This window comes from Trichosurus vulpecula, chromosome 4 (assembly GCF_011100635.1).
Source record: "Trichosurus vulpecula isolate mTriVul1 chromosome 4, mTriVul1.pri, whole genome shotgun sequence".
NCBI classification, from domain to species: domain Eukaryota; kingdom Metazoa; phylum Chordata; class Mammalia; order Diprotodontia; family Phalangeridae; genus Trichosurus; species Trichosurus vulpecula.
Genome location: NC_050576.1, coordinates 188,955,310 through 188,976,190, shown reverse-complemented (window position 1 = coordinate 188,976,190; position 20,881 = coordinate 188,955,310). Strand labels below are relative to the sequence as shown.

At 39.9% G+C, this 20,881-nt stretch overlaps 1 protein-coding gene across 3 annotated transcripts in view; it reads right to left on the bottom strand.

The window, feature by feature from the left end:
* The window catches only part of B4GALNT2 (beta-1,4-N-acetyl-galactosaminyltransferase 2), a 43,901-nt gene extending 26,297 nt beyond the window's left edge, over positions 1 to 17,604 (bottom strand). The window contains exons 1-3 of one of the 3 annotated variants that reach the window (XM_036757454.1): positions 17,400 to 17,604; positions 14,655 to 14,855; positions 3,517 to 3,648 (exon numbers count right to left, since the gene is read on the bottom strand). In XM_036757454.1, coding sequence (XP_036613349.1) covers positions 3,517 to 3,648; positions 14,655 to 14,855; positions 17,400 to 17,536 — 470 coding nt within the window. In that variant the 5' untranslated portion in view covers positions 17,537 to 17,604. Of the gene's footprint in view, positions 1 to 3,516; positions 3,649 to 14,654; positions 14,857 to 17,151; positions 17,228 to 17,399 lie in introns of those variants that run through there. The other 2 variants (XM_036757452.1, XM_036757453.1) reach the window with 2 other exon arrangements.
* Positions 17,605 to 20,881: the final 3,277 nt, after the last annotated feature.

Sequence of the window (20,881 nt, the reverse complement as noted above, 5' to 3'; positions counted from 1 at the left end):
AGTTATCACAAGTATGTTTTGCTTTTCCTGATTGCTTATGAATAATTAAAGCTAGCAATAAGCATAAGTGGCTTTTTAAGGTTTGCAAAGAGCTGTATATATGTTATTTAATTTGATCCTCACAAGAGCCCTGTGCTATTGTTACCCTCATTTTATGGTTGAGGAAAAGGTAAGTGACTTTCTCGGGGTTACACAGTGAATAAGTGTCTGAGGCTAGATATGAACTCAGGTCTTCCTGAATCCAAGTCCTACCTTCTTAACTACTAAGATGCCTCGTGTACACATAGTTAATTATGTATACATAGTTAAAAGACAGTTATTCTCTTAGGAGGGAAGGGGTAGTTAGAACTACCTTCCTCTGGCACTACTTATCAGAAAGTTAATCTTTTCCTTCTGTTCAATCCCTGATCATCAGACCTACTTCCCCACCTGTACCCCTAACCTTTTTCTTACTCTCTTAAATTGCAGGACTCTAGTCAAATATCTCTTTTTCCTCTCCCCTAGGAAGTCTTCTCTGACACCCCCTTCCCAGCTTTGTTCTCCTTCCATCTCTTCCCCATATTCCCAGCTCTAGTATCTAGTAGAGAGTCTATCTCTCATTTTTCAGACTAGGAGGTCTGTCTGTGAGGGTAGGGATTGTTCCTCTTATTCTTTTATTTTTTAAAAGAATTATTTATTTTTAGTTGTCAACATTTACTTCCATAAGATTTTGAGTTTTAAATTTTCTCCCCTTTTCTCTCCTCCCCCCTCCCCAAGAGGGTGTGCAATCTGATATAGGCTCTATATATACATTCATATTAAACATATTTTCACATTAGTCATGTTCTAAAGAAGAATTAGAACTAATGAAAGGAACCACAAGAAAAAAAGAAACAAAACAAAACAACAAAAAAAAGAGAGCAAATAATATGCTTCAATCTGCATTCAGACTCCATAGTTCTTTCTCTTGATATGGATAGCATTTTCCATCATGACTCTTTTGGAGTTGTCTTAGCTCCTTACATTGCTGAGAAGAGCTAAGTCTATCAAAGTTAGTCATCACACAATGTGCTGGCTGTTACTGTGTACAGTGTTCTCCTGGTTCTGCTCATTTCACTCAGCTTCAGTTCATATGAGTTTTTCCAGGTTTTTCTGCAGTCTGCCTATTCATCATTTCTTATAGCACAATAGTCTTCCATTACATTCACATATCACAACTTGTTCAGCCATTCCCCAATTGATGGGTATCCCCTCAATTTCTAATTCTTGGCCACCATAAAAAGAGGTGCTCTAAACATTTTTGCACATCTGGGTCTTTTTCCCATTTATATGATCTCCTTGGGATACTGTATTGGTAATTAAGGTGGGACTTCTTTTTTTACGGTTTTTTCTTTTAGTATGCTACAGTAATCAAGTGCCTTTGATTAAGCCTTACTAGGTGCAAAGTCCCAGGCCCACACCCTTTTGCTAACTAGGTATAAAGCTCCAGGCTCACACCCTTTTGCTGATTAGATGTGAACCCTTCAGGCCCTCAGAAAGGGTATATAAACTCAGAGGTTAGCATTCTGTCTGGGGTTCTCACTCACTGGAAGAGTATTGGTGTGGAGACTCTGGGCTGTGGGAGCCCTCCGGCTTTGAAGAAAACCCAGATGTTGGTGCTTCTCTTTTTGGTAACTATGTACGTGATGTCTTGATTAGACAAAGCCTGTCTGTTGAATTGTGTTATTTGATCTGTTGATATTTTCTGTTTGTAATTTCTATTTGTATTTGCTCTGAAGTTCAGGGTGCTGGCTTTTCCTCCTGAACTAAGTGGATGATATATGTATGTTTGATTAAAGTGAGATTGTTAACCCCTTAAAGTTGCTTTCCTTAGGAAAGCAGATCAAAGAACCTGTGGTGGCAGCTCTTGTTACTGGTCTTGTTGGGTCTTACACCCCTATAGCAGCTGCTAGCCACATTGTTGTTACAGATACAGACCTAGTAATGGTATCATTGGGTCAAAGGGTATGTGTAGTTTTATATATTTATAAATATTATATTTATACTTATGCATATTTATTGTTCTTCTAAGGTTTGATAGAATTCACTTGTAAATCCATCTGGCCCTAGAGATTTTTTTCTTAGGGAGTTCATTGATGGCTTGTTTGATTTCTTTTTCTGAAATGGGGTTAAGTATTTTGTTTCCTCTTTTGTTAAAATAGACAATTTATATTTTTGTAAATATTCATCCATTTCAGTAAGATTGTCAAATTTATGGGCACACAGTTGGGCAAAATAGCTCCTAATTATTGTTTTAATTTCCTCTTCATTGGTGGTGAATTCACCCTTTTCATTTTTGATACTGGTAATTTGTTTTCTTTCTTTTTTAAATCAAATTAACCAAAGGTTTATTAGTTTTTCATAAAACTAGCTGTTAGTTTTATTTATTAGTTCAATAGTTTTCTTAATTTCAATTTTATTAATCTCTCCTTTGGTTTTCAGAATTTCTAATTTGATATTTAATTGGGGATTTTAAAATTTGTTCTTTTTCTAGCTTTTTTAGTTGCACTCCCAATTCATTGATCTCCTCTTTCTCCATTTTATTCATTTAAGCATTTAGAGATATCAAACTTCCCCTGAGAACTGCTTTCACTGCATCCCATAAGTTTTGGTATGTTGTCTCATTATTGTCATTCTTTCGGATAAAGTTATTGATTGTTTCTATGATTTGTTGTTTGACCCACTCATTCTTTAGGATTAGACTACTTTCCAATTAATTTTTAGTCTATCTTTCCATGGTCCTTTATTACATGTAATTCCTTTTTTTTCTTTTAGGCCCTACAACCCATCACACAGAGACGCACCCTACCCCCAACAGTGATCAACACAGAGTTCTGTCCACAGATGTATCATATCCATCAGTGGTGGTGAATAATGATCACCTTTGAGTAGGACCTGAATATAGTTTGCCTAAATACCCACACAACATTCACATTCCAGATTTTCTATCCTTTCGTTGTTGCTGCTGTTCAGTGGTGACCTTATTTGGAGTTTTCTTGGCAATGATACTGTAGTGGTTTGCTGCTTCCTTCTCCACCTCATTTTGCAGATGAGGAAACTGAGGTCAACAGGGTTAAGTGACTTTCCCAGGGTCACACCACTGGTAAGTGTCTGAGGTCAGATTTGAATTCCTGAAGATGAGTCCTTCTGATTCCAAGCCCAGTGCTTGGCCCACTGCACCACCTAGCTGCCCATCTCTATCCCTTTTAACAACTCTTTCCCTCACCTCAGATATTTCCTGTTTTTCCCCTTCAGTTCCATCTTCCTAGCCCCTGAGATTGAACCAAATCCCCCTCACCAATGACATAGGACAAAAGAAGGATCACTTACAAAGCCAGGAAAAGAGGAGTGGGTATAAGGGCTACCAGAAGTTGTATTCTATGGTGACCTCAAGAGACATCTTTCCCCAGGATCCATTTGAGACAGAGACCCTGGAAAATCCCCCTAGAACACAGCCAGGGAACTTTTTAGAGATTCTTTGTGTATAGTCTGCATTACCTCCTTTGGAAGTGTTCAAATTCTGCCTTTCTCCTGATTTTCACTGCTTCAAGTTCACTCTTGTTGTAGGATTCTTGAAAGATGTAGTTCCCTGATTGCTTTTCACATTCACACTGCCTTTGGGGGAACAACCTGCAGAAAGAAGGCAGACTATAAACATGGTCCTTGTGGGTGGATTGGAATGGGGGAAACCTGGACTCACCCCAGTAAAACAGCACCCCATTATTTCTTCCCTTTTGTTCTTGGAGCTGGTTTAGTCACATGAAAAGACTAGGAAATGAGTGGTTATCTCCATAGAGATACAAAGAAATGTCAAGGCTAGAGATGTGGGAGAAGCTATGGGACCAGAGTCACTGCTTATTTATCATGTGATGCCACTCTCCTTGAGCCAAGTCTCCATAGTTGGGATTCACCCCAAAGCCACTGCACAACAAGGAAAAGAAAAAGAGAGAGGCAGAGCAACTATAGATATGGTTCTTCAAATATGCAGAGAAATTCCAAGAGTCAGCCCAACTCTAGGAAAGGGAACAGAAGAGAAATCCGTTGCACTTAATAGAAGAGACAGGAAATGAGCACCGGAGAAGTAAAGCGGTTTTTAAATGTACATCACTTCTCCAAACCCCAAATAATAACTTGGCTGAAACTACTAAGTCAGGCACCATGCTACATATTAGGGATTCAAAGACAAAAACAAAACAGTCCCTGCCCTTGTGTCCTATTGGAAGGAAAAGCATAAATACAGATGTTTGTGATAGTCACAATAAACCTTGCTCGATTGATCCTCAGAGAAAAGTCCAGCCACACAGGTATAACTCTCCTGATAAATATAGATTATTATCTCTGTTTCTCAGCAGCATGTCAGGTTACCAGAAGGAACTCATTTCTTCAGAGGAACCAAAGAAGGAAGGAACAGAGCCTGAAGACTGCATGTTCTGAAGTAATTTTGTGGAAGATAAATCTTCTTTCATTCATTTTTTTTTTGGTGTCACATTGAAAAAGGAATGCTCTGATCCTTCAGAAAAGAAGTAAATATTTAAGATTTTCTTTTTTAAAGTGTGGACCCAGATTATGCTCTTAAATTTCTGTAAGACTTTTGTCCAAAAGAGACATAGAAATTCAAGCACTCCACCCCCCCTCCATTTTTAATATGCATAAATTCTGTCCCATTCCCTCCTACCACCCACCCCTAAAGCCATCCCACAGTGATCAAGGGTCTGGACTCTTCATGGATGGCTTGTTAGCAGCAGACTACCCAGAGATTACCATTCTTCTGTCCAATCACAGTTGGGGAGAGGTAGCTGAATTTTGAGAGGCACTCCTATCTCATTGACTTTCTGAAAGAATGTGATTCAAATTCTAGGCTTCAAAAAGAGAAGGTGGGATTTGACAGCCATTCTAGGATCTGAAGTGGGCGTTCACTCTGCCAGATAACACCTTCTTTTAGCCATGGCCTTTGCGTTCATTGCAAAGGACTGCACTGTTAATAAAAACGGCCAAGTCCTTCTCATGTGGGGCAGCTAGGTGGCGCAGTGAATAGAGCACTGGCCCTGGAGTCAGGAGGACCTGAGTTCAAATTCGATCACTTGACATTTACTAACTGTGTGACCTTGGGCAAGTCACTTAATCCCAATTGCCCTGCCTTCCCCCCTCCAATACACACACACACACACACACACACACACACACACATACACACATACATATATACACATATATAAATAAGATATGTGCAAGATAAATATCATGGGGAGCACAAACAACAGGAAAAGATTTCTCAAAGGAGAGGGAAGTTGAGCTGAGGCTTGAAAGAAGTTAAGATTTCCAGAGGCAGAGATGAGGAGGAAGAACCTTAAGAGGAAAGAGCATATGCTATATAGCAGGAAAGGATTGTGCTTAGACTTTAGGAAGAACTATTTTTTATTTCTAAAATTATAAATATAATAATTATAAAATCAATCAAGTATGTATATTATACAACAGATAGGTATAATATTATTTAGGAGCAGTTCTAGCAATGGAATTTTGGGGTCCAAAAGTATGATTTCTTGCATGTTGCCACATGAAACTTCAAACACTTTGCATTCAGCTACTGTCCCCACAATGAAGTCATAAAATATCTGTTTCTCTGTAGCTCCACCAACATTGAATTTGATTATTTTTTCAAAGTTAATGGATATCAAGCTATCTTATTTCACATTTCTCTGATACTTAGATTATTTGAACATCTTTTAAAAGTCACCCACAGTCAAAATTTCCTCCTTCAATCGTTGTTCCTGTCCTTTGATCACTTTTCCATTGATGTCTGTTACTCTTAAGGTTATGTATTAATTCTTCATAAATTCTGTATGTCAGACCACTATCAGCTGGAAACCTGTAACTTTACTATAAATATTTTCCCTAAACTATTTTTTCCTTTCACTTTAGAAGTACTACTTTTTTTGGGACAAAAATATTTTTATCTTTGTATGAACAAACCCATCCATTTCATCCCTAATCATATATTTAATTTGTTTTCATTATAAAAATTGTTACTTCTTTCTTCGTAACTGAGACAAATATGTTCTTCTTTTTTCTTCCAATTTTTTGTGACTAAAGCAATTCAGACCATTTATCTAGTTAGACAGTATTGTAGTACATTATATGAAATATCTCTTGAAATATATTTTTCACAATGAAGCTATGATTTTGCCAGCAGTCTTTATTGGACGCTGATTCTATGCCCCATGGATTTTTAGACCTATGTTTGCCCAATGCCCTCTTTTATACACTGAATTCTATTTCTGGGCTTTCTGTTTTAGTCTTTGGATATGTTTCTCTACTTTTTTTCACCAGTATCAGTTAAAAAAATAACTTGTAATATACTTTGAAATGTCACAGGGAAAGTTGTCCTCCTATTCTGCTATTTTTATAGTTCATTCATTTACCATCAGTTGCTCTTGTTGGTTTCAACTCCACACATCATGCCTCCCCTAGGATAAGCTCATCTGAAGTCTCAGCATCTTGGAGACTGATTCAGCTTTGCTACTCAATACATCCTCAGTACCCTCAGTTGCCTTTCCCTTCTGTTTGGAGGGCTTTTATAAGGGGTTTAGATTTTTCCAGCTAACTTTTTGATGGTAACATCAGCTACTATGCTTAGTTTTGACTCCACTTCATTCTCTCCCCCTCCTCCCTTCAGCGTCCTTTTATTGTCTTCTCTCTTTAGATTGTAAGCTCCTTGAGGGAAGAGACTGTCTTTCTTATTTGTATCCTCAAGCTTAGCACAGGGTCTGGCACATACTAGGCACTTAATAAATATTAATGGTTCAAAAGTATGATTGGTTTGGGGATCCTTCCCATGTGTTGGCACTGGAACTTCAAACACTTTGCCACCCAGTTACTGTCTCCACAACTGTTCCTCTATCTTTTGAAAAATGAAATCATCATCGGGTCAAAAAATCATTAGATACTCTGCTTTTAGACAATTCTTTTTAGTATTCTTGCCTTCTAGTTTTCCATATGAATTCTCCACATAAATTTTGTGATAACACAATCTGAGGGGGGTAGCTAACACGGTGGATTACAGTCAGGATCCACAGGGCTTTTGAGAGGCTGCAGGATGGGGCTGAATCTAATAAGATGAAATTCAATAAAGATAAATGTTAAGTCTTGTTCTTGGGTTCCAAAAAATCAATTTCCCAAGTCTATGGTGGGGAAGCATAGGTAGAGTAGTTTTTCTTAAAAATATCTGGAACTTTTAGTAGACTACAAGCTCAATATGGAAGCAGTGAGCTGTGGCAGTCAAAAAAGCTAACGCAACCTTGGGCTGCATTAAGAAGGACACAGCTTTCAGGAACAGAGAAGTGAGTGTTCTCACTGTATCTTGTTTTCATCATGCCTCACCTGGAGTACTGTGTTTAGTTTTGGACACCCCAGTTTAGGAGGGACATCGATAAATTAGAGAGTTTCAAAGAGGCGCAACCAGTATGGACAATGACCTTGAGTCCATGTCATATGAAGATATGACGAAAGAACATGGATAGACTAGTAAAGAGAAGACCCAGTGGGGACATTGTCATCAAGTGTTTGAAGGGCTTCATGTGAAGAAGGGACGTTTCAGTTGGACCCACAGGGCAGAACCAGAAGCAAGGGGTGACAGTTGGAAATAAGCAAATTTAGACTAGTCAGGAAAAAACTCCCCCAAATTAGAGCTGTCTCCAATGGAATGGGCTGCTTCCAGAGGTTGTAGCTTTCCCTTCCTTGGAGGTCTTCAAGCAAAAGTCTGAATACTCAGACCACTTGTAGGCTATGTTACAGTAGGGATTCCTTTTGTTCATGGGATGAACTAGATGGTTCTGAAGTCCTTGCAAGCCCTCAAATTCTCTGATTCTGTGGCTGAATCAGTGCTCAAAGCTATAAGTTTCTATAGCTTGACATGGATAACACTTTGGAAAGTTTTGACAAGTGGGGAGAGTCCTTTGTCTGGTTCTTTCTTGATTTCTATTAAATTCATATTTAGATGGTCTTTATATGTCTTCATACACCAAAGACCAGTTATTCGATGCTGTTCTTGTTATTGCAAAAGTGGTTTCTCTGTAGATTGTCTTTATTTTGCTGGTGGTATGTAGGACTATGTATAATTTTGTGGCTTAACTGTATATCTTGCTACTTTGCTAAAGTTGTATCTTAATGTGATTAGATTTTTGTTGACTGATTTGAGTTTTCTAAGGATAAAATCATGCCATATGCAAATAAAGAGATATCTTATTTTCTTTAATGTCTGCGCTTATGCTATTAATTTCTTTTTTCATGCTGACTACTAAAATATGATTTAAAGCAGGGATATTTGCTTTCCATTTGATGGTTTTTGAAAAGTTCGTGATAACTATGTTTTAAAACAATGACTTGTGCTTGTTTTCGAATTTTTTGCTACCATATTTGAACAGATTCTCCTGTTCCCATATTTTTAGCATCTTTAAATTTAATATAAATAACTACTCTATTTTTATCAAAGATTTTCCCTGCATCTCTTTGTATCATCATGCCATCTTTATTTTTTTTTGTTGCTAAGATTTATAATTTTATTTCCTGCTATTAAAATATCTTTGCATTCGAATTACAAAATCTATTTGATCCTAACAGATAGTTTTTCCTTATTACTTTATCAGTTTGCTAGTATTTTATTTGTTATTTTCACTGCTATTTATGATTGTAATGGCCTTTGCTTTTCTTTCTCAGTCTAATCTTTGCCTTATTTAGAAATCAAAATCTTATTTTCCTCATAGAAGGATACGGGTACTTTCCCCTTTGTGCTCAGAAAGAATCTATATGAGGTAAGAGTTACTTATTCTTTAAAAGTTTGGGATAATTAACTTGAGAGTCCATCTGAACCCAGTTCCTTTTTTTTCAACTATGATTTTTTTTTCATGAGTTCTGTAATTTCTCCTTCCATAAGGTCTTGAGGGTTCTATTTAGTTCATCTACTTCTTAGATTGTCAATTATGACATTTTATAGCTTTAAAAAGTTATTCATTTCTTTTAGGTTTTAAAATTCTAATTATGTGTGATTGTCCTTAGAATATAACAGTTAATGATAATAATTAACATTTCTATAACACTTACTATGTGCCAAGCACTTCACAACTACCTCATTCGATCCATACAACGACCCTGGGAGATAGCTGTTATTATTATCCCCATTTTATAGCTGAAGAAACTGAGATCAGGAAAGTGACTTGCCTGGGGTCACATAGCTAATAAATGTCTGAGACTGAATTTGAACTCAGGTCTTCCTGATTCCAGGCCTAGTACTCTATCCACTGAACCACCCAGCTGTCCTTCCTGGTGAATTATACATAGCATGTACAGATATTCTTTGTCCTGCTTCCGATTCAATCATGTAAGGAGCCTTGGTGAGATACTTTTCTCCATAAATGATTTGGGGGCCAGTGCTGTGTTGACTTCTGTCTGGCTATGGACTTAGGAACCAGTGACTTAAGAGGTACTGAACTGCAACAGTCCAAATACAAAAAGCTTTATATGCTTCTACCTCAATCTCCTTTTCTTTCTTTTCCTTCCTGAAAGTGTGTGAAGAAAGAACTCCTATGAGCTGCTGGGAAGGAAAGGGGAAGCAACTGCCCTATCTCCCACTTAGCCACCATGTGTCTATGACCACAAGCCTCTTCTCCATCTTTTGTGCTGGTTCTTTCCTGATCTCAGGTTAATGAACATCCCTAGAGTGGAATTATCATGTGACCAGTGATACTGGGCAATACATCAAAGCTAAGAGGGGTCCCATTGGCTACCAGAGTCACTAGTAACAGTAGCCAAGGTCAACAGGGGGACCCAGCCAAAGCCCAGCCACATGACTAACTAACCCAGCAGTGGAGTGACCCATTGGCTGAGACCTGCAATAGGACAGAGAACCTAGATTACAGTCATCCCGACTGTGGCAGAAATAAAAAGATCACACCATGATCCAAGATGATGCACAAATTTCCCTTACTATCCAGAATGGTTGAGACTTTACCTTACTTCTTGAAACTAATTATGGTTGCTTACATCTTAACCCAAAACACCTGGTTAAAGCACTTCATAGTCGATTATTAATTTTCAAAAGTTAAAACATTTTACAACCAATTTGGCCCACCCACTAATACATTCTATCAATTTACTTAACCCCCATAATTGTTCCACTTATGTTTTCTTCCTATCTTGCTTTGCCTGGTCTTGTCGCCTACTTTCTCCTCCCCCTTTTATCTATTGCTCCAACTTGTATTTCCTAGTCCAGCTGTATCCTCTTTAATCCTTCTATATCCTCTTTAATTGTCCTTGCTCTTGCTTCTCTTACAGCCTGAAAGTAGAAACTGAACCAGGATCTGGGCCTGGAGGCTGTTTTGCTTCAGCTTTTTTTTTTTCAATTTCTTCTAAATTTTATCAAGTTTTTTGTCTCCCCAAATTCAACTTCTGCCCTGCTTGGCTAGTCCAAACTCATCCAAGGTGCTGAAATGATTTCTTTCTTCCTACTTAGCTCAAATCCTCCTCTCATCTCCTATTCCTTCCCCGAAAACCTTCTCCCATAGAAGCCAGAAATATAATCCTAGAAGAGATAAATATCTGAATTCCTTAGTAGGAAACACCCAGCAAGAGATTAAACACAGAGAAGACAATTAAACACCATAAGACCAATAGTGCAACACCCAGTTTAGACTATAGACTTATCAATCATCAAGAATCACCTAGACACCCAAGGAATAATGCACTCAGAGGATGAGCTGCACCCAGCCAGAGTCAGAGTCACTGAGAGCTGTGTGATAACATCACCAGAAGACAACAGTTATCCTACAGCATAAAAGACATGAATCTCCCCTGCATTTGCTCTTAGTATACATATTTCTGGGCAGCTAGGTGGCAAAGCAAATAGAACACCAAACCTGGAGTCAGGAAGACTCATCTTCCTGAGTTCAAATCTGGCCTCAGATACTTCCTAGCTGTGTGACCCTATGCAAGTCACTTAACCCTGTTTCCCTCAGTTTCCTCATCTGCCAGATGAGCTGGAGGAGGAAGTGGCAAAACAATCCACTATCTCTGCCAAGAAAATTCCAAAAGGGGTCATGAAGGGTCAGATGCAAATGAAAATGACTGACCAACAACATGCATTTCCTATTTTTGCGCGCTTTTACATCTGTGCTTTGGCCAGGTGCTCCCATGAGCGTTCCATCCCCGGAATTCTCTGTGTCTTCATCTCCTCCTGACTTTCCTGGTGTCCTCAAATTAAACTCCAACTGCTTCAGGAGGCCTTCCACATTCTCTTCCAATTCTACTGCCTTCACTCTGAGAATGCCTTTCTTTTAAAGTGTATGTATCTCATGCATGCAAAGTTATTTGTATGTTGTCTTCTCCATTAGAATGTGAGCTTCCTGAGACACCAGGATCAGGGGTTTTTCCCTTTCTTTGTATCCCCAGCACTTACCACAGTGCCTGGGTCACAGTAAACACTTAATAAATGCTTTTTTATTGGCTGACTCATGTATGTTCCCTACACGTCAACTCTTCCCATTCATGGTGAAAGTTGGAAGACCTTTTGGGTTATAGGCATCGGAGGGCAAGGTTCTATTGCTACTTTTCTTTGTATGTCATCTCATTATGTGTCTTTGCTTTTAACCAGCTGTGTCCCCTGGCTGACTAGAAAAAAATATTAAAACTTTGTTGGGGGAATGATTTTGAGTGGATGTGGATACCTAGAATTCCTTGTTAATCTTATTCTGTTGTTCTGTGTGTGAGCGACGAATGCCTCAAGAATGACACTGTTCCCCTGTTGGAATTAAAATTGACCAACCTATAATAAACAAACTGAGGCAGAGCTCTAAGCCAATGGAACTTTATTAAAGGGACCAGGGCCCCTTCTAATGATGTGGACATCAGATCTTCCTTATGATCCAAGATGCCCCCTTCTTCCAGAGCCTTATAAAAATAAGGCTTGATACCAGATTTGATTCCTGAATATTCTAAAGGGACTATACAAAGGACAGAATCCCATTGGTTGAGAGACCTTGTTTCATGAGCCAAAAATGATACATCAGCTAGATATGGTATTTCAGCAGGGGGTTCTTGGGTTGGGTGAAGCATGGGGCATCTCCACTAAGTGGTCATAAGATAATCACAAAATAGTCACCTGCTCATGTTGGACAAGAGAGAATGATCTGGAGGTACAAAATAAGTTGGGGGACTTTCCATGTCATTAAGTCACCTCTACCTTGTTGGGCTTGGTCACCATAACAAGGAAAAACAAGGATGGAGGGACTCTAGTCAGCTTCCTATGATTAAGCAAGTGAACTTACCATCTGCAGCTCATTGCTCTGGGGCCCAATATATAGAATTTATAATCACTACCCCTTTGGAATCATAGCAAATGGATTAATACTGATTGGAATAGAGTAGGGGTCTAAGTGAATTATTTCTCACACCCCTCTTCAGCTGTCTCCTGTTCTCATTAAAACACTGACCCAGGAACAAAATCTGCCACTGAGCAACTCAGAAACAGTCATTCTGAAAAGTCTGAAATATCTACCATGTACCAGGCATTGTACTAGGAACCTGGGTAAAAGATAAAAAAGCAGTAAACATCCCTGCTCTTAAGGAGCGCATATTCTATGGGTAGGAGCAGGGATTGGGGATGGAGCTGGAGACATTAGTGGTGACAATACAAACACAGATGTATTTATAGACAAAATAATACAAAGTAAATACAGAGCAATTTCTGGGGTGAGGTGTACCCAGTGTGCAGTAATAACAGCAAGTAGGAGAATCCTGATAGGTTTCGTGCAGTCATTGGTATTTAAGATAAGCCTTGAAGGAAGTCAGGGATTCTAAGAAGTGAAATTGTGAAAAGAATACATTCCAGGCATGGGGGAATAAAGGCATAAGATGGGAGGTGGAATGTCATGTATGGTGGAGTTTGTGAAGTTTGGTGGAGTGTGTGAAGAAGAGGAACATGCAATAGGTCTGGGAAGGTAGACTGAAGAAAGATGGTAAATGTCAAACAAAAGGGAAGCTTCATGGACTGTGTGGTATTTGAACTGGTTCTTCAAGAATAAGCAACAGGCAGAGATTGGGTAGGTGGGACCATTACCAAATTAGGAAGGATGGGAACAAGTATTTATTATGTGTCTAAAACACACACACACACACACACACACACACACACACACACACACACACACCAGGTACCATGCTAAGCTCTTTACAAATATCTCATTTGAGTCTCATGACAACCCTGAGAAGTAGGTATTATTATCATCTCCATTTTATAGTTGAGAAAACAGACAGAGACGAAGTGAGTTCCTCAGGGTCACATAGCTAGTAAGTATTTGAAGCTGGATGTGAACTCAGGTCTTCCTGTCATGAGGCTCATCACTTTATCCATTGCATTACCTAGTTACCATCTAGGAAACAGTGTTAGCCATTGGAACTAGAGAATGAAATCATGCTGAGTTCTGCAGGAGTTCAGAGAAGGGATGGAGAATTCAGGGAAGGCTTTAAGAAAGAAGTGTGCTTGAACTCAACTTTGCGGGACAGGTTAGCACTTGGACAGGCTCAGATGAAGATGAGGAAAGGCAATTTTAAACAGAATCTTGTGAATACCAAGGCAGGTGTGATTTCCCGGAAGAGTATTATACAATTACACATGGGGCATTAAGTGTAAACACTGGAGGCACTCATTTAAGGGAAGAGGCTAGAGAGGCATCTGTTTTGTATAGTTTGGGCTAGTGCCTTTAGAGGGTGAAGATGCTTTCTTGCCTAAGGTATAAAAGGCCTAGACCATGGGAAGTTGGTGCCAGATGTTTTCATTTAATAAGGAAGTTTTTTCTGACCTGTCATGGCTGATTACTCTAGTGAATATAGAAATAGAAGAAAATAGCCATTTTGTTTGACTTACTATATTCTTCCTTGTCACTAGAAAAGTTACTCTTATTGCGTTTAATGGTTCATAAGTGCCTTATTGCATTTTAAGCCCAAGTCTAAATCATTGGACTGGTGTGAAGAAAACTGAGTAAGGGAAATCTGTTCCTTTACAAAGGACTTTGGATTTCGAGATTATCTATCCATAAACTGTGACAAGAGCACACTGATGTAATTTGCAGGGAGTCATTTTTTTTAACTGAGAAGAGAATATTGAGCATGCCCATGGGTAGCTTGATAAGACAAAGTTAGATCTTTGATGAGGTGTGAATTCTCCTGGCCCAGGTTATTCCCAATATCCCTTTAACACCTTGTTAAGGATGACCAATGATTCCAGTCCAGCTCATACATCTGGTCTATAATGATGTGACCTCTAAAATAAAAAATTTGAGGACTGAAAGCAACTCAGAGAGGAGGGTGAAACAGAGTTGTTCTTGGTTATGTAGAGAAGGAGGATGCTCATCCAACATTGCATTTGGAATTAGAGGACCAGGGTTTGAATCCTGACTTTGCCTTTTGCTCCCTCTATGACTGTGGCTAGGCACTAAACCTTTCATTTTCAGTTTCCAAATCTTTGAGATGGGATTAATTGGTCTTTGAGGGCCCTTGGAAATATAAATATTTAATTTAAATCTATAGAGTGAATGAGCAGAACTAGGGCTCAGGAGAGAGAAGTGGGGTAAGGGGCAGCATCTCACCAGAGTCCATCATAGTTAAAGAGTTTCCTGAGTTCCTCCTGGGACAATAACTTCAAGGCAAAGGGAGGTGGAAATTTTGACTTCAGTAGGGATTCCTGGGATTCCTGGAGATTTCTGAAGACTTGCAAGAGACCACAAATCAACAAAAGGCAAAACACCAGTAACCATTTGAGATGGAGCCATTGCTTTAGGGATCTCCAGCTGTTGAAAGAAAGAAACAACATCTTACCTTATAGATTCATCTATTCCTCACAGAACTTGGATTAGGTTTCTAATTGTATGGAGTCTGAGCAGTGTAAATGACAAAGACTTAAGCTCTGTCCTCAGTCTAAGTCAGACACATGAACAAAAATATTGGGCACAGGAAAAATAGCAGAATATCGCCTTCCATCTGTCTGGAAAATGTGCCCCCAGGACCTGGGGAGTGAGAAGCCCTGGGTATAACTGAAGTTGGGAGCGTAAGCATTAGCTCTAAGTCTTTTAATCCTTTACACCAGTGATGTCAAATTCAAATAGAAATGGGGCCACTAAACCATACCTAAGGATCCCTGTGAGCCACATGTTGGCTTAGTTTTAAAATGTAGTATTATCTATTTTATTTTATTTCTATATATTTTGTTAAATATTTCTCAATTGCATTTTTCTTTTCCTTGATTAATCAATAAATTTTGCTAACAGCAAAAGATAGCCTATATCTTGTATAGGTTGATCTTTAAAAAATATTTAATTAAAATTTTTAATTTATAGAATTAAGCATTTTCATAAGACAGTACAACAAAAAAGATGATTGCACATGAAACTGCAAATCTGCTCTGCACAATTAGCTATTCCTTTCAAATATACAACAAAGTTGTCAAGTAAATTTCTTTTTTTTCCATTTTTTCTTCCCTCCTCCCACCATAGAGATGGCATCTTTCTTCAAATATCCTTTATAGTTAATTTGGGCATTTATAATAGACAAAATAACTTATTCACTCAAAGTAGTTCTTAAAACAATATTGCTGTTACTGTATACCATGTTCTCTTGGTTCTGCTCATTTCATCCCAATTACATTTTAATCTGGTTGGGTAGCCCTCAGAAGTGGTATGGGCCACAGGTTATGTATTTGACATCTCTGCCTTATACCTTAAAGCTGAACAGACATTTTAAGGGGATCTTTATCTTCAAATTTTCACCCTTTGAGGCCAATAAAGATAGTACAGTTTGGTGGATTCAGAATTGACTGAATGTGTGAGTCCATTGAGGAGTCATTAGAGCCATGGTGGTTGGACAGAGGGGGCTCTAGTAGAGTACCCCAGGCATCTTGTCCTTGACCTTCTGTTGGGTTAAACACATTTATCAATGACTTGGATGAAGGAACAGGTAGCATGCTTATCAAATGTGCAGCTGGAAGACGGAGTTAAAATGTAACGATCCAGAAAGACTGCAACAGGCTCAAATGGGTAAAATCTTATTAGGTGGGATTTGACAGCGGCAAATGTAAATATTTGGTTCAATAAATTGGCTTCACAATACACAGTGGAGGGGGCAAAGAGTGCAGTTCACCTGAAAGAGATAGGGGGATTTTCAAGGGCTATAGATTCAATTAGGAGCCAATACTTTGCTTTAATATGAAAGCCAAACAAGCTCATGTGATTTTAGGTTATGTGAACACTGTGTCAAGATCAAGACGTAAGAATCCCTCTGCTGCTCAGACCACTTCTGGAGTATAGTGCTTAGACCTGCATGCCACATGTTAGGAAGGATATTGGATGGTGAAGGGCTTGAGACACATTGAATGAACTGGGAATATTTAAAGTAGAGAAGAAAAGACTTGGGGAGAACAAGAGAGCTGTCTCCAAACACTTAAAGAACTGTCCTGTGGACAAGGGATTAAGCTTGGTCTGTTGACCCCAAAAACAGGACCAAGAACAACGGGTAACTGTTGCAGAAAGGCACATTTAGATCTATATATGGAAAATTTTTCTAACAGTCAGAGCAAACCTAAATTAGAATGGGTTCCCTGAAAGATGGTAGGTTCCTCTTCCCTGGAGGTCTCCAAGCAGAGGTTGGAAGACCCCTAGTTGGAGAGGTGGCAGAAGGAATTCTTTTTCAAGCAATGAGTTTGGAAGAGATCAGATGAAATTACATTTGATATTCCATTACATTGCAAAACCTTAAAGCATTATGTAAATGATTTTTTCATCATCATCATTATATTATAGCCCTGGAAATTTTTCCAACTCAGATTCTGTGACAGAACTTTATCAATTTCAAAGAACATGTCTACAGCCTAGGCAAAATCTCTCATGCAATCTTCTTGAGAGTCCTGGAGGAGGAAAATGGAAGAGATAATTATCTTGACAGTACAGTGGAGGAAACAGATTCAGTCAGTCATAAAGCTTTAAAGTGATCTAGTCTAACGACTTCACTTTACAGAGAAGGCAACCATCATGTAGAAATGGGAATTGCTTCCCAGGGCTGAGCATGCAGCTCAAGTCTCCAGAATCCCATAAGAGGATTCTTGCCCTTGTCCCATGCTGTCCAGAGAGCAGAGCTGATGCCCATACCCTCTTCCTCTCTCCTCAGTCATGGGTAAATAAATTGGGTAGAGAGGAAGAAGAGACTGTTGTGAGGGGTGAGCACATGGACCGAGGGGATATTTTCTTTTCTAGACTTGAAGCACAGGACCCTCTAAGCCCAGAGGGCTCTCAGATGCCACAAAAAAGGGGGCGGGTGGTGGCAGGGGCTTTGTTTGGTCCTACCAGGCAGCAGTTTCCTTCTCAGCTTCCTGAACTGGGCGGACGCGGGTGCAAAGGGTCTGACACCGCGAGGGCTGAGTAGATTGTTGGTGAAAATTCCCAAATTTAATGTTGTCAAGGGAGCATTCCAAGTCGGACATGCCAAATGACTTGAGTGCTCAGAACTGAACTTTACAGACGAACGGCGAACTTTCGAACGGGTTGGAGCGTTCCAAAATGATAGTTCTTTGAGGAGTTGGGAGAGGGGTGGAGAAAAGACGTTAAGACTGTTAGCTTCGATAAAAACCGGAGGGGTGCTGGACTCTTCCCTCCAGGTGTGTTTTTCGTTCTCCGTGGTTCCAAAAGTCCAGCACCTGTCTACTCCGGAGACTTTTTACCCATCATCGCCCATATCCCATTGACCAAGGTAGTGGAGGGGAGCAATGGGAAAAGTAGCATAGGGCAGGGCACCTCGGGGTCAGGTCCCTACTACTTGTTGGCTGTTTGATCTTCGCCAAGCCAGTTTGTTTCCCTTCGCCTGACAGTTTCCTCCTCTAGAACATGAAGGTTTGAAGTAGTTGATTTCTAGAGGTATCTTACGGCTGTATAAAAATCTCGAGATTTTTAGAAAAGGCAGTCACTTCCTCGGTAGCCCACGTTCCCTCCCCCAAATTTCTCCTATCTCCCCTCCAATCCCCGCTGCCCGAATTCTCACTCACCCACAATAATCCATCAGGAATCCAGGGGACAAAATGAACCTAACCCACCTTCCGGATCCTAAAGTGCTGAGTCTCTGGCACTTAGCTCAGGCTCCGCCCGCCTAAATCCCTCCCCTAAAAACACCTGCACCATCGGACTCCATCCACCCTTCCTAACAACTTTCTTCTGCCTCCCTCCTCTATTTCGGAATAAGCGCCTTCTTGCTCCCCTAGCCAGGACGCAGACTCCTCCTGGGACACTCGCAAGGTCCAAAGATGAAGTGATAACTAGGAGGAGGAAGCCCGCAGACAGACTCTCCTAGGAGAAGACTGGCCTCTCTCCTAGGACCCCAGGAAGTTGTGGGAGTCCTCAAGGACTGATGCCTTCCTTGCTGAGCCCCGATTGGCGCCCAGCCCTGCCTGAGTATACTAGGCAGCTAGGTCCAAGGGTCAGGAAGGTAGACTGACAGATGGTTACTGGTGGGTTCTTTCTCTCTCTTTGCGGTTAAATGGGACCGGCATGGCTGCGTTGGGAAGACTGAAACCTGGTCGCGGCCACTCCTCCGCTTCCGCAGCCTGTGGCTTCTTCCCCAGCTTTTTCTCTGCCCATTTCTGACTGATCTTTACCTCAGATTAGTCAACGGGATGAAGCAAATTGGAGTGAAGCCTCAGGCAGCCGGGCATCTTCCTTCCTCAAGGTCAGCTTTCCCTTAGTGAGAAGAGCTCAGGGCTGAGAGTCAGGAGACTGAGTCCAGCTCCAGCTCTGCTCCCCTCTCTAATGGGCCGTGTGACCTTTTGCAAGTTGTTTGACCAATTTCCTCATGGGCTAAACCTGCCTTGATAGGGGACAAAAGTGCTTTGCAAAGTTGAAATTCCATAAAATGAAAAGTATATGTTGCTATAACTAGCCCTCATTGTTCTTTGTGACCAGTAATCCCCAGAGCAGTACAAGGGCCCTCTATCATGTGGCCCTGCTTCTTCAGAGGATGGAGGCTATGGAAGGAAATGTTGATCATATTTGCTGGCGTTCTGACCATTAAACCTCACCCAGATTTTCCCTTGAGGAATCTCTAAATATAGCCCATCTAAATTTCTAGGGATGTGTGGGAAAGAGTCCTTGGATCCAGTGCTCAATTTAACCATTTGGTACAGGACATCCTTTATTCAACCCTATAGAAAATGTAGGAGACACAGAAACTACTCACAGTAGCCCAGTAACAATTTATACAAATTCTGCTGCCTTTATGGTGAGTCCTGCCTTTTCCCAGGGTCACAGTATAACTCTGTGGTTTGGGCTCCTTTATAAAGAGAAACAAGCTTGAGGTGGACAGACAGGCAATATCCTGACATTCTAGGGGAACTTGAACTTCCCTTAAGAAGGGAAATACATTTGAGATTTCTGGACACCCTCCTCAAACCCCCATTGGGTGTGGACAGTCATGATTATAGTGGAGGGCAAAATTCAGGTCTATGCTTAGAATTCAGGCCTGTGGCTTAGAATCAATCTCTCGGTTCCTTAAGTTTCAGGGGCTATGTGCATGAACTTTACCTCAGAAAGTACTGGGAAACCACCGAAGATTTTTGAGCAAAGGAGTGATGTGACAAGATCGATGCATGAAAAAATATGCATATATGTTTATGTGTGTATATGCATGTGTGTATAATGGATTGGAGGGGGAAGAGAGTGGAGGAAGCAATATCTGTAAAGAGGCTACTTGGGACAGGATTATTGGTGGTAATAGGGTTCTTTGGTGGTAACAGAGTTGGATCTAGAATGGAGGCAGTGAGGGTAGAGAGGAGGGGTTGATTTGAGAGATATCATTGAAAAGGAATCTATAGAACCTGGAAATGTATTGAATATGAGAAAGGAGAGAGAAAGAAGAGTCAAAAAACAACTCCAAGCACATTCAAGTTCAAAACAGAATTATCATTGATTTCCCGTTCTCCTTTGTCTTTATAACCAATAAATTGCTAAATCTTATTCATTCTGCCTCCCCAAGATCTTTCACATTCACTCCTTTCTAACTGATGAATGAAAAAACCTAAGACACAGGGTTTCTGGGTAATTAATAATCAACTTAGTATATATATAATTGAATACAAAATATATACAAAATAATTTATTGAGAAATTAATGGTCAGGATAGGCTTCCTGGATACTATGAGGTGGTGCTGTTGTTGGGCTGTTTGCCCTTCATTCTCAAAGAAGATGAATGATATCATGAGGATGATGCCTTGATTTGTGAGTGGTGAGGAGGAAATTCATATCAGGCACAAGAGATAGCACTGGTCAAGGTAGAGGCAGAGGCAGGAGCTAGAGAATCTTATGTATGAAGAACAGCAGACAGAGCAATTTGGATGAACAGCAGAGTGTATGAAGAATAGAGATATGCAGATGAGCTGAAGCCAAATTGTGAAAGGCTTTAAAAACCAAATATTTGAATTTGTATTTTCTTTTAGAGGCAAGAGGGAGTCATTGGAGCTTCCTGAGCAGAGGAGTGACCTAGTCAGATCTGTGCTCAAGGAATATCAATTTGATAGCTATGTGGAGGAGATTTTAGAGAGAGAAGAGACTCAAGGCAAGGTAACCAGCTTGCATGCTACTAAAGCCATCCAAGAGCTGGCTCCAAAGAAGACTTAACAATGAAGCCCTAAATAATGAGTGAATCAAAGAAAAAAATCATGGAAACAGCTAATAATTATGAGAAAGAAAAATGGTAACAATGAAACAACATAACAACATTTCTGAGATATGACTAAAGCAGTCCTCAGGAGAAAAATGAAATTCCTCAAATAATTCAATAGAGG